We start from the raw sequence: 14264 nt of genomic DNA, 5'->3' as shown, positions 1-14264 counted from the left end.
ATATATATATACACTTAGAATCCTACCAGTAGACAATGCATGTTGCACTATTTAGGAAGACAGCTAATGAGAAAATTTCAGTGCTGTAATGAAGAAATTATACAAGCCAGATTCTTTGAGCATCATGCAATAAAGCTGGAAATGAAGGCAAATTCTCACAGTCCCCAGCACAGGCCCCAGATCTGCCAAAACTTGGAGCTTCCAGAGTTCAATCAAATTTATCACACAGACCTTCTAATTTGGTCAAGTTCCATGCTCATTTTTTATCCCCTCACCCTAGAGGCTACTGAAGAAAGAAGCCAATTATGAGTCCAGGTTCTAACACTATTATGCCCTATTTCAGAAAGTCTTGTTAAATACACTTTCTGAACACAGCTATGTGACCTTGATCCATCTCTCTGGATGGAGAGGACCTGGCAAGGAGTCTGGCCCAAGCACCAAAAGATTACCATAAAATTCATATTTTCACTGCCTCCTCTCCCCTCATCAGGCAGTTCCCAAAAGGTGATCAAGAGGTCACCCCCCTCCCAGCCTTCCTGTATTTCATTAGTGGGAAATAGTGAAGGCATATGGAAACGAGACACTGAGGTAGCTGGAGATGGGCTCTCAAGTACTCACAGAGAAATGTACCCCTCTTATTGTGTATCTTTACTTCCATGGTTTGTTTTAATTGAAGTATAGTTGATTTACAGTGTTGTGTTAGTTTCTGGTGTACAGCATAGTGATTCAGTTATACATCAATTCTTTTCCATTATAGGTTATTACAAGATATTGACTATATTTCTCTGTACTATACAGTAGGACCTTGTTGTTTATCTATTTTGGGTATAGTAGTTTGTATCCGCCAATCCCAAATTCCTAATTTATCCCTCTCCCTTTATATCTTTACTTCTTTACCTCAACAGTTTAGGTCAAAACAAATAATCACATGATGTCATGGATGTCTCATTGGTAATGTAGGAGACATGGTAAATGTTTTAGCAGGCAAAAACCGTTCTAAAAAAATTGAACTCAAAAGAATTGAATGAAGGGGTGTGTGTGTGTGTGAGTATACTAAATTACAATTTTATAGCACTATGAGCCTTTGGAATTAAGATATATGAACTCCAGAAATAGGATTAACACTTTACTGATCAAGTTTCACATTCTGGGTAGATGATCTTTTATTTAAATATTTATCTATGTAGAAACACATATAATGTGTGTTATATTTTTGCCTTTCAGTCCTCCAATACCTGTTTAAATAGTTCTTTATATTAGATTTGTTCTGATAAAATGACTCTTATGGTTTTGGTTTTCCTGATTTAATCTTGACTAATACACAAGAAAATAGTAATTCCAATCCAAACTGCCATAACTGTTAAAATGATTCCTTCAGAAAAGAAGAAGAAAGACTCTGACAACAACAATGTTAAAAACACCTCTGAAAAAGGTGGGGGTGGGGTAGGGGGACGTCATCGCTACCAAATGTCACAGCTGATTATGAAGCTGCACCAATTTTAAGGAATGTGTTACCGGCACAAGAAAAGATAGAGGATGTAACAACCCAGAAGGAACAAAAGCAGACAAATATTTATGGTGCTTTTGCAACATCTCAAAATTATTTTTAAAAATTAAGTAACTCCAACTTATATGAAATACCACAGACCAAAATTAACTTAGGATGGATTTAAGTGTCACATGTCCCCCAGTGTAATAATTGATGGTGGCAAAAATCATTAATGAATACTAATATTATTGGATGAAAGAACCAGGATATTCACATGGTATAAAAGTATCGCCCTACAGATTGCTTACTAGTTTTAAAAGCAGATATCTGGTGGTCACCATCTTAACTAAGTGATCAAACTTGGTACCACTGTGGGTGGAATTACAGCTCAGTGGTAAAGGATATGCTTAGCACACATGAGGTCCTGAGTTCAATCCGCAGTACCTCCATGAAAAAAAAAAAGGATTTTTTTTTTAACAAACTTAGCATCACTGCTAATGGGACAAAGAGACATTTGTGCCTCCTGATGTGACACAACATGACAGCACTTCTGAAGTGTTCGAGGAGAAATTACTCAACCCAAATCTAATCAAACCTCTAGACTCGACGTCGAGTTTAAGGAAAATGCAAATGATAAAGGAACAAGTAAAACAATAGCAAGAGGAAATAATTGGACAAATCCAGAGTGCTGGACCTTATACCACAAAATTGTTCCAGACTCATCAAAAAGACAATGTCAGGAGAGAAAAGAGCAAGGGCACTGTTCTAGATTAAAACAAATACAATAATGAAATATAATGTGTGCTCTTAATTGGATCCTGTTTAAGAAAGAAAAAAATAGCTATAAAAGACATTTTGGGAAAAATTTAAATATTGATTGAGTCTTAGAGAATTACTGTTAATTAATTGGCTTAGGTTTGATAATGATATTTTGAGTATGTAGGAGAATGTCCTTATTCTTAGATGATGCATTTTGAAATATTCAAGGGTGAAGGGTCATGGTATCTGCAACTTATTTTCAAATGGGTCAGAGAAAAAAGCATTATATTGAGAGAGAAAGCATATATGACAAAAGGCTAGCACAATTGTTTAACCTTTTTGGATGTTTGAAAATTTTCAAATTAAAAAAAAGGGGGGAAGGTTTAAAAGTGAAAAAAATATAAATGAGGAGAAATAATAGTTAACATTTTTATGATTACGCACTGGAGAAAACCTTCAAAGTGTCATTCAGAAGCAAAAACAATTCAGTTAAAGATTTGTAGATTTAGCTACATAAATTTAAACTTTTGAATCACAAACAAGCACCATCAACAAATGGCATGTGATAAAGTGGGGAAATATATGCAATGTATTTGACAAGAAAAGTTGAGTATCTTTATACTGTATAGCACAGGGAAATATATACAAGATCTTGTGGTAGCTCACAGTGAAAAAGAATGTGACAATGAATATATGTATGTTCATGTATAACTGAAAAATTGTGCCCTACACTGGAAATTGACACGACATTGTAAACTGACTATAACTCAATAAAAAAAAATGTTAAAAAAAAAACTTGAGTATCTGTATTCTATATTTCAGGTCCCACAACTAAAAAGAAAAAGAAAAAATTTACATAGAAAATTGTCTTAGTGCATAAAGAGATAATTCAAAAAAGAAGGACAAAGATGAGAAGATATGAAATACCTAATATTCATGCATTCACTACTGTTTGGTTGACATTTCTTAGCCTTCATCAGGGTCATTTAAGGTGCTTGTTAAAAATGCAGCTTCCTGTCTATCGACTGATGACTGGATAAAAAAGTGGTATATTTATACAATGGAATACTACTCTGCCATAAAAAAGAATAAAATAATGCCATTTGCAGCAACATGGATGGACCCAGAGATCATCATTATAAGTGAAGTAAGCCAGAAAGACAGAAAAAAAAGCAAAACACCATTTATCACTCATAAGTGGAATCTAAAAAAAAAAAAAAAGACACTATGAACTCATCTACAAAACAGAAACAGACTTGCAGACTTAGTAAACAATCTTCAATCTTATGGTTACCAGGGAAATGGGGTGGAAGGAGATAAATTCGGGAGTTTGAGATTTACAAATGTTAGCCACTATATATAAAAATAGATTTTTTGAAAAGTTTCTTTTGTATAGCACAGGGAACTATGTTCAATATCTTGTAATAACCTTTAATGGAAAAAAACATGAAAACGAATATATGTATGTTTATGCATGACTGGGAAATTGTGCTGTACACCAGAGATTGACACATTGTAATTGACACCCTGTAATTCAATTAAAAAAAAATGCAGCTTCCTGGACCTTACCTATTACTTACTGAATCTAAATTTGTGATGGTGAGGCCCAAGTATCTGTATAATAAAAACTCCCCAGGTGATTTGTATGCGTACTCTTTGGGAAACAAGGGAATGGCTCAAAAATATCCTTTTTTTCAATCTACTTACCTTGATCTCAAAAGAAATGCAGGAGAAGAGAGCCTGTCTGCATGCCACCTCTTCACACCTGTGTGCTGCCTTGGGCAAATTCCTTAACCTCTTGGAACCTCAGTTTTCTCATTTGTATGATAAGGACAGTAACTACTTTGAAAAGCCGTTGAAAAGACTTGAGACACTGTTGTAAAGTGGCCAGTACTGTGCTTGGCATATAATAGCTTCCGAATACATGGTCATTATTATTGTTCACTATAACTCATATTTTACTTTTACACTGTGACACTTCTCTTTTTCCAAGTGACGTGATCCTTTTCTTCTCTGTGTGTGTGTCTATGTGGGTTATATCACTTTATGCATACTCCCCCCAAACTGGAGACAGTCCTGTTATGGGCTGAATTGTATCTTCTTCCCCAAATATGTTGAAGTCCTAACCCCCCCCAAACCTCAGAACGTGACCTTATTTGGAAATAGGGTTGATGCAGATGGAATTAGTTAAGATGAAGTCATACTGTATGGCGGTTCCTCAAAAAACTAAAAATAGAGTTACCATATGATCCATCTAGCAGTCCCACTCTTGGGCACATATCCGGAAAAGACAAAAACTCTAATATAAAAAGATACATGCACCTCAATGTTCATAGAAGCACTATTTATAACAACCAAGACATGGAAGCAACCTAAATGCTGTGGTATAAAGAAGATACATATAAAAAATTTTGCTCTACACAGGAATTTGACACAACATTGTAAAATGATTATAAATCAATAAAAATGTTTAAAAAAGAAGATATATATATATATATATAATGGAGTATTACTCAGCCATAAAAATGAATGAAATGCCATTTGCAGCAATATGAGTGGACCTAGAGATGATCATACTAAGTGATATCAGTCAGAGAAAGACAAATATCATATCACTTGTATGCGGACTCTAAAGAAATGATACAAATAAACATACTTACAAAACAGAACTAGATTCACAGATGTAGAAAACATACTTATGGTTACCAAAAGGGAAAGCAGGGTAGAGATAAACTAGGAGCTTGGGATTAACATAAACACACTACTATATATAAAATAGATAAACAAGGACCGACTGTATAGCACAGGGAACTATATTTAAAATCTTGTTATAATGGAAAAGAATCTTTTGAAAAAGAATATACATATGTACACACATACCTTTATCTGAATTACTTTGCTGTACACCTGAAACATTGTAAATCAACTACACTTCAATAAAAAAAAGAGAAAGAAAAATCATACTGGAGTAGAATGAGCCCCTAATATGACTGGTGTTCTTATAAGAAGAGGAAAATTTGAAAACAAATGTGTACAGAGGGAAGTGATTCTAAACAAACCCTTTGAGGGGAAGCTGAAGTGGGGGACTGGAATGGTGCCACTTGCTTCTTGCTTGCACATGGATTAAGTACAATGACACAATAGGAACTCTGAAAAGGTTCTAAATCTCTCCTCTGACGTAGGGTCCGAAAGAACTTTAAACCATTTGTTTTTACAGACAGGATGATTTTTTTGGGAAAGGTCACTTCATGGACACAAAGAGCGGTGCACAGATGGGGGAAATGCCACTGTGAGGATGAATGTACTGATCCCCAACCAGGAGGGCCAAAGAGCATCCTTAGTAGCAAGAGCAGCCCTTTCCTCTAAGCAGGAAACCATTGGCGTGCTAGGTCCCATGCTAAGGAATCTAATCCTCTCAGCAACCCTAGGAGAGACAGGTGAGGAAACCGAGGCTCTGAGAGGCCCCCAGTCATAACGGGAGGAGGTGGCAGACCTGAGTGCTGGCCAGCAGCTCCAGCCTACCACGCCAAGGCCCATGAGAGGAACTGAGGCCTGGTGCTGGGTGGGCTCTCTCTCTTAGCATCCCTGGAGGAGGGGATTAATGTTCCTTTCTCACAAAGGCTGGTGGGGGGGTGCCCAGGGCACCTTGAGACCCTGCCATATAGTACAGCACTAGAAAATATGTTTTTCAACTTTATATAGTGGAATGGGTTTTTTGAAAACTATTTTATATGTAAATATAATCTAGAAAACCAGAGTTGGGTCGCTGTGGTTGAAGGTGGGGGCAGGGGTGGCCTGAGGCTCCCCCAAGACTCCCAGAAAACCCCAAGAAGGCCACCTACCCAGTAGGTTGGCACTTACTGTAAGAAGCACAGGGTGTCAAAGGAGATTCTGGCTTTGGGTTGCGAAGAAGCATGTGCGATGGTGGGGGTGGGGAGCACAGACTCACTGCCGGGTTAGCCTCTGGCAGGTCACAGGGTGCAGATTCATCTAAGCTGGACACCACCTTCCCCACCCTCCTCTCTGGCCAGGCCCCAGCAGCCATGCCCTGCCGCCCACAGGATAAGAAACGTTATCACCAAGTTACATTTAATGCATTTTATTCTTTAAAGATAAGGCATAACTAAGCTAAAAGCCCCCCGCCTCCCCCTCCCTCCTTTTCGCTTGCCCTTTTAAAAGGTGGTTTCTAGTTTCTTTACCAACATAAGTTCAACGTTCAGTTCAAGGCTGGTGGAGGATTTGCAGCAGATGTCAGGGATTGGCCGGGATGGCTCCCATCGGCATCATCAAACAGACCTCTTTCTGGTAGATGTCCGGAATCATACCCACCGGGGAACTGACCATGTGAACGGTGTTCTTACTGAACAGCTTGAATTCATAATGGATAAGCTGTTCCCAAAAGCCATTATTAGGCCGGATGATGGGGCGGCACGACTTGGTCCACGTGTGGGCGTCCAGCAGAGACATGAAGTGGTACTTCATGAGGTAGGCGAGGCAGAGAGCGGCAGAGCGGCTCACCCCGGCGGCGCAGTGCAGCAGCGTTCGGCCGTGCTTCATTTCCACGCTGTGGATGTGATCTGCGATGGGGTCAAAAAAGTCGTAGAGCTGGGAGCTGGGAGCATCCTCAACGGGCACGTGTACGTACTGGATGTCTTCGAAGAACGTGTTGGCCACCTCCACCGACACATTGATGACTGTGGTGATGTGGTTGGTAGACAGCATGAGTTTGTTATTGGCTGCCACACCATTGCTGATGTATAGACTGCTGGTTATCTGGGAGAGGCCATGGATCGAGGGCTGCCCGACAGCCTGGACCAGGAGGGGATACGGGGGTGTTGTCATCAAGGTGGCGGGACAGCGGTGTCTCGGGCGGCCTGCTTGGTGGCAGTGCTCCCGGTGAGTTCAGGAAGCTGCAGCTCCATGAAGTCTCTGGAGAGGGTTTGGGGGGACAGTACACCGGTCACTGGTCTCCATCTCCTCTCCACCCTCGCCCCCTCCCACCCCTCACACCCCTCCCAAACCCCGGCGCAGGCATCACAATCTCCCACTGCCCTTCCCACTGGTTTCCATGGCAATGGCAGCTTGCTACAGGAAGGACTTGGCCGCAGAGCTGGGTCTTCAGAGAAACCCCAGATCTCTCTTCTTTTTATCTTTCCTCATAGACATTTATGTTCCAAGCCCAAATTCTTATCTATCTTGATGTTTTAAAATGTTCTGTTACCAGATATCTATTTTATGCTTCAATTATTAGGCCACACTGAACACAATATCTAGGAATGCTTCTATTTTATTGGTGTTCAAGAACAGGGCTTACACTTTTTGTATAAAGTAACAGTATCGTATTTTAAATTGCGGCGCAGCGTTTGGCTCATGTGATATGCTAATCTCTATAAAACTGCAGGGAGATAGGGGTTTGGCTGGGTTTGGCGAGCCCGCGTGATACTTCTATGTTGATTGTAGCCATATTATCACGCTTCTGCTTCCAGACACATCAGAACTGTTTATACGGGAACATTGCTGATATATGGCCCTTTATCTCTCATGTAATTGGCCTGTGATGAACAGTTGTGACTAATTTAGCTGTGTCACCATCCATTTGTGCATACGGCCCAGATGATTTATCACTTAATTCTACTTTATTACCTGAAAGAACAGCTCCAATGATCTTGTCTACTTTCTCCAAAGAGAAAGCCCCTGTGCTTTGTAAACTACAAGTCATTTTGACCACCACCCATGGTCTCTTCCCAGGCATGTTCAAAATACTGAAACAAGTCAATGCTCCATCATAATTGGGCCCAAAGTAGATTGTTTTAATTGCTCCCTGAGATTTGCATTTCCTTTCAGCTAAGATTTTTGTAGAATTTGACTGAAGATTCAAAACAACTATAACCTAAAACTAACAAATTCTTTCACAGTGCAGGTGAGAGATTCGTTACTTCCCCCTCACTCCTTATCATTTTGGGTTGTGTGCAAAGATGTGCTCCTTAAACTTTAAAAATGTAGTAAAATTAACCCAAATAATTCTGTACACTCTTCTCAAAGACAAGCGTGGCTCGTATTAAATAGGTTGTGTGCAAAGATGTGCTCCTTAAACTTTAAAAATGTAGTAAAATTAACCCAAATAATTCTGTACACTCTTCTCAAAGACAAGCGTGGCTCGTATTAAATAGATTCATTTATTTCTTTTTCCAGCCAATAGCCTGTAATGCCCTTTCATCTGAGGGATATTGGATGTCTTAAAACTCCACTGTAGAGCTTTTCCTGGATGGGTGAGGAGAAGATGTTTTCTCCTCCTGAGTTTGGAAATGGGTCACTTTCAGACTTTCACTTATCTCTACTTTTCATTATTACTGAGGGAAAAAAAATATGTAAGAGATTTGCTCAGGAACACACTCTCTTCCTGCCACTGGGAAAAGAACCTGGGTGTCAGGAACTAGTTAATGTTCAGATTTCTCAAGTCAGCGGCCAGGGCCCTTTCCTCTCTGTTCCAAGCCTGCCTTTCCAATCTCATTCATTCATTGACTCACCAAATTTTTATTAAGAATCTGTTGTGTGCTAGGCATTTCCACTTATATAAATATCTGCAGCTCTGACCAAACCAATTGAATGTTCTTGGTAACTGCAAAATACCTTACTTCTGCTCCGGCCATTCCTCTCGCTTAAGAAAACTTGCTCGATCCTGCCTGCTTCCTGAATCCTTTCCAAGCCTCAAGAATCAGCTTTACTAATTAAAAAAAAAAATTCAGCTGATAGAGCACAGGGAACTATATTCAATATCTTGTAGTAACCTATAATGAAAAAGAATATCAAAAGGAATATACATATGACTGAAACATGATGCTGTGCACCAGAAACTGACACATTGTAACTGACTATACTTCAATTTAAAAAAAAAAATTAATAATAGGGTGGAAGGGTATAGCTCAGTGGTAGAATGTGCGCTTAGCATGCATAAGGTATTGGGTTCAATTCCCCAGTTCCTCTATGTAAAAAATAAATAAATAAACAAACATAATCACCACCCCCAGTGCAAAAAATAATAATAATAGAGAAAAGAAAAATAAAGAAAGAATTTTTAAATTTAAAAACATCAGCTGAGCATCCAATCTGTGTCAGTTACAGTCCTAGCATTGTGTAGACCCAGTACAACACACCCAGGCCTGGATATCAAAGAGCTTATAGTTTGGTCAGAGAGCTAGATCACCATGAAAGAGTCCAGAAGAGAGGGTGATTCATTGTGTTATGTGTGTGTCCTTGGGGATTGGGGGCGATACGGAGGATGTCATGAAAGGCTTCACAGAAAACATGACCTGGAACAAAGCTTTTTGTTCATTTTTTTTTTATTGTTTATTCTATCCAAGTGTTTGTTTTGAAAAATTTCTAACCTACAGAAAAGCGGCAGGACCAGAATAATGAGCACCTGTTTCCCCTTCACCTATGACTCTCCTATTGTTAAGACTTCATCACATTTCCCTTTTCTCTCCGTTTAGATATACGAACACACATATTTATCTGTTTGCTTCTTTCTTTTTGCTGAGCCATTGTTAACTGCAGATATAGCAACACTCTAGCCCTTTCTGAATGTCCTAAGAACAAGGACACTGTCATACACAACTACAATACAGTGACCGTACTCAGGAAATTTAACATTGACCCGACATTATTATCTAATATATACTCCATATTCAAAACTCACCAGTCCTCCCAATAATGTTATTTGTAGCTGTTTTTTCCCCCTTTTATCCAGGAAGGAATCAAGGATCACACATCGCATTTATTATTACGCTTCTTTTGCATCTTTTAATTTGGAACCGTTTCTGAGCCTTTGGTTTTGCTTTCGTCTTTCCTAGGCATTGACGTTTGTGAAGAGCTCGGGCCAGTTTTGCAGACCTTCTTTCAATTTGGAAGTGTTTGAGCATTCCTTTGGGATTGGGTTCAGGGGAAATATTTTTGGCAAGAACAGTACCACAATGTGTCATTCTCAGTACATCTCCCTGGGGGCATGTGAGATCTGTCTGTCCCATTAATGATGATGATAATTTTGACCCCCTGGTTGAGGTGGCATTAGCTTGGCTTCTACATTGTAAAGGTAACTTTTCCTCTTTGTAATGAATGAGGAATATGTAGGGTGGCACTTTGAGTTGGTGGGAGTATCTTTCGAATAGGACTTTGAAGGATGAATAGGAGTTTTCCAGGTAAACAAGAAGGGGAGACATTCTAGACAGGAAAGGAAGTATGTGCAAAGGCACAAGAGTGGGAAATGGCATCAGGAGGGCAGAGAACAACTCAGAATTACTAGAGCAGACGGAGTGAGGCAGGAGTGGTAGGTGGAATGGCAGCAGCGGCAGAGATCCCAGAGGGCCTTGCAGCAGGCATTTGGGCTTTATCCTGTAGTACAGGGCAGCACACTGGAGTATTTTGTGCAGAGAAATGGCAAAACAGAATTAATTTTTAGGAAGCTCACTTACAGCTATGTGGGTGAATTCGTGGAGCAGAAGGCGCAGTGGGGAGAAAGACAACGCTTGAGGGAGTGAGAGCTATTGCAATAGTCTAGACGAGCAATGGTACATCCATTGCAGTCTTTTCTGCCGTGGAAGCTGAATCAAATCCAAATATAGTTCACCTCCTCAAGTGTCCACATGGGCCAGGCCACATAAGAGAATTGAATATCAAACTTCCTATGCATCAGTGTCTGGAGAGTTTGCTGTTTTAGGGGGTGGACCATGAAGGCAAGAGGCTGAGGATACAGGTAATATGTTTACAATGAAGGGTAGTGGTGGTGAGAAAACGTAAGCGTGTGGGATGAGGGCGCAGGAGAGCCAGCAGCTAAAAGGAGTTGCCTGTTATGTTTTCTGATGGGCAGATAGGGTTGGCGGTCCCCAGCAGAAGGCTCTAAGTCGGAGGTGGGAGTTGGCCTCCCTGAGTACTGAAGAGTTCTCATATGTTAATTGCATTTCCACGTAGGGCTAAGTTAGTTGTACCACTATACAACCAGCAGCAAGCCAGCTTCCTAGGACTTGTTGCTGGGTTCAGTTTGGTCTTTGGTGTCTGGGTGGTGAAGGGAGACAGATGGATATAAACATGGAAATCTTTAAATAACACTCTTGGGGGTGGAGGGTATAGCTCAGTGGTAGAGCACATGTTTAGCAAGCACCAGGTCCTGGGTTCGATCCCCAGTACTTTCAATGACAAATAAATAAATAAATAAAAATAAAAATAACACTCTTCAGTCCAGAATAGATAGGGATGATATGAGAAAATGATTGTGACTTACTTGTTTGGTGAAAACAATAAGCTTATAAAAAAGTAGTACTTTTTAGGTGAAATACATACCTATATGCATCATATATATGTATGTGTATGTATGTGTGTGTGTGTGTGTGTAGATATATATATATATATATATATATATATATATATATATATATATATCATGTATATTAAATGCCCATTAGTAAATCCTGTTTGTGGAAATATTAGGTATCAAAAGCCACCCTAGGTATATGTAGAGTAAAACATTCAACAAATGTCAGATATTTGATATTATATTTCAGCAGAGGGATTAAAGGGGATTATTCTTTCTTTTTTGGCATATCTATATTTTCAAATTTTCTAAAACAACTTGTGATTTTTATAATTTGAAAAAAATGAATCAAATGTATTTAGACATCATCAACTGATATCTTGTGGGTTTTTTTTTTTTTGGCCTAAAATTAGCAAAGATGAAAAACTGATAATACTTCGTGGTGACAGAATTCAGAGAAATGACTACTCTCCTACATGGCTGGGGTGGGAGAAGGGGGTTAGAATCACTGGCCAAACCAAGTGGCGGTGAGGAGGTAGAACAAAGGAAACTCTTACAGTACAGGTGGCAGGGTGATGTGGTGCCACCAATTTGGAGACCAGTCCAGTAAAGCTGAAGATGCACATTGCCTCTGCCCCCAGCAATTCCAGCCTAGCTGGAAACTCATGCTCTTATAGGCAAGAAGATATTTCCAAGAATATTTATTGCAATGCTGTTTCTAACAGTGAAAAAAGGAGACAATATAAATGTCTATCAAGAAGAAAATGAAAATTTGATGGCATAGTCATGTAATAGGTACCATACAAACAGCTAGGAAAACAAATGAACGAGGGGATACATGTGTAAACCTGGATAAGCCTCAAAAGTATAAAATTGTACAAAAAGAGCAAGTTATGGAACAAAATGTGAAGCATGAACTTTAAAAACAGGTAGAGCAGTACCATACATTGTTTACACATGCATATACCTATAAATGAATAGATAGACAGACAGATAGATAGATATATGTTAAAAACCCAGATGGGACTGAAAAACACCAAATTGAGGACAGTTATTCCTCCAGGGAAAGAATTGGATCTGGGTGTGCTAGATAGGGTGTTTCAATATGTCTTAATATTTTCTTTCCTTAAGAAAATAGATCTGAAGCAAATATGGCAAAACATTAAGGTCTGACAAACTGGATGCTGGGTACCCAGGTATTTATCATCATATCCAGCAGACTTTAGGATTGCTTGAAGTATCTCATAATAAAAATAAATGGGGAAAAATGCACATGTGCTTTGAACTAGCAATTTCTCTGCTGGTAATTTATTCATTTATTCTAAGGAAATCCTCACAAATGTGTGCAGAGATTTACCTACCAATATGTTCATTCTAAGCATTATTCACAATATAAAAAAACTGGAGAAAACCTAATCTAAGAATAAGGGTTTGTTTAACTAGATTATGAAACCTTGATAAGAAAATACAATGCAGCTCTTAAAATGATTACCTAGAAGAATATTTATGGTCATGGAGAAATTTCGTACTATTTCATTATTAGAAAATGCTATGAAAGAGTTGGAGCTCAATTTATAAACCTAAGTAAAATCTTTTATCTCTATATATGGATTCATGAATAGAGAAAAGCAAAGAAGAATATACACAGAAATGTCCACAGTCATTATCTCTGAGTAGTGTTATTGCAGGTGCTTTTTATTTTCTGGATTTCCCCAAAATGTATATAATAGATATGCAATAGTTTTATAATTAGAAAAATCATATCTTTTTAAAAGAGACTAATGCAATGGTTTTGGTAAGAGATGATAATACGGAATGGGGGAAAAATAGCAGCTGCAGGACAAAGAAGAGACAGCATCAAGAATGATTATCGGTGAGGGTATATATAGCTCAACTGGTAGAGCACATGCTTAGCATGCATGAGGTCCTGGGTTCAATCCCCAGTAGCTCCTCTAAAAATAGATAAATGAATAAAGCTGGTTTTACCAAATTTTGGCAGATGATTGATACACTAGGGGAAGCCAACTTAGGGATTCCCAGGAAAGGTTTTGTGGCTCCTAGGGAAGAGACAATAGTACTAGAGACCACTTTTCTTCCCCTATAAATCATTTCTGGATGTAATACCCAGATGTTAGCAGCCATTTTGCAGCCATGTGGGAAGGCAGCCTTAGGGCAAAGCCAATATCCTGGAGATGGCAGAGTGGAGAGGTGGAAAGAGCTTGGGTCCTTCTTGGTGTTGTCATGATTCTTTCTCAACCAGCCCCAGAACCTGCCTACCTCTAGACTTCTTGTTATGTGGGATAATAAACTCTCTTATTGTTTAAGCATCTTGAGTCAGAATTTTCTGTCATTTGCCTCATTCATCTGAAGTAAGATAGATAATTTTATGGAGGTGTCTATGGTAGAACAATGGCTTTTGAGAGGAAGGAGACTTGCCTGAGGTCCTAAGCAGCAGAGTCTGGATCCTAAAGAAAACCTCAGGCAAGTTATTTGATTGATTTAAATTGTCGACGCAGTATGAAATTTTATATGTGTTATATTTCATTTGTATAAATCCAGGCTTATTTTATTTTAAATCCAATAATATAGAAGTTTATAGAGTAAAAAGTGGAATTCCCCCTTTCACTCACCCATCAAGCCTGATCCTTTACTCAGAGGTAACTGGTAAGAATAATATGATGTGTTTCCTTTCAGATCTTTCCCTGGGCATTT

The 14264-nt window shown here is 39.0% G+C and overlaps 1 protein-coding gene across 1 annotated transcript; it reads right to left on the bottom strand.

Moving 5' to 3' along the window:
• Positions 1-6331: 6331 nt before the first annotated feature.
• DUSP21 (dual specificity phosphatase 21) lies at positions 6332-7232 on the bottom strand. Its single transcript, XM_006213493.3, has one exon. The coding sequence runs from the start codon at positions 7088-7090 to the stop codon at positions 6500-6502; it is 591 nt and encodes a 196-aa protein (XP_006213555.1). The 5' UTR covers positions 7091-7232; the 3' UTR covers positions 6332-6499.
• Positions 7233-14264: the final 7032 nt, after the last annotated feature.

This window comes from Vicugna pacos, chromosome X (genome assembly GCF_048564905.1).
Source record: "Vicugna pacos chromosome X, VicPac4, whole genome shotgun sequence".
NCBI lineage: Eukaryota > Metazoa > Chordata > Mammalia > Artiodactyla > Camelidae > Vicugna > Vicugna pacos.
The sequence above is the reverse complement of the archived record's forward strand: the minus strand, read 5'-3'. Positions and strand labels throughout refer to the sequence as shown.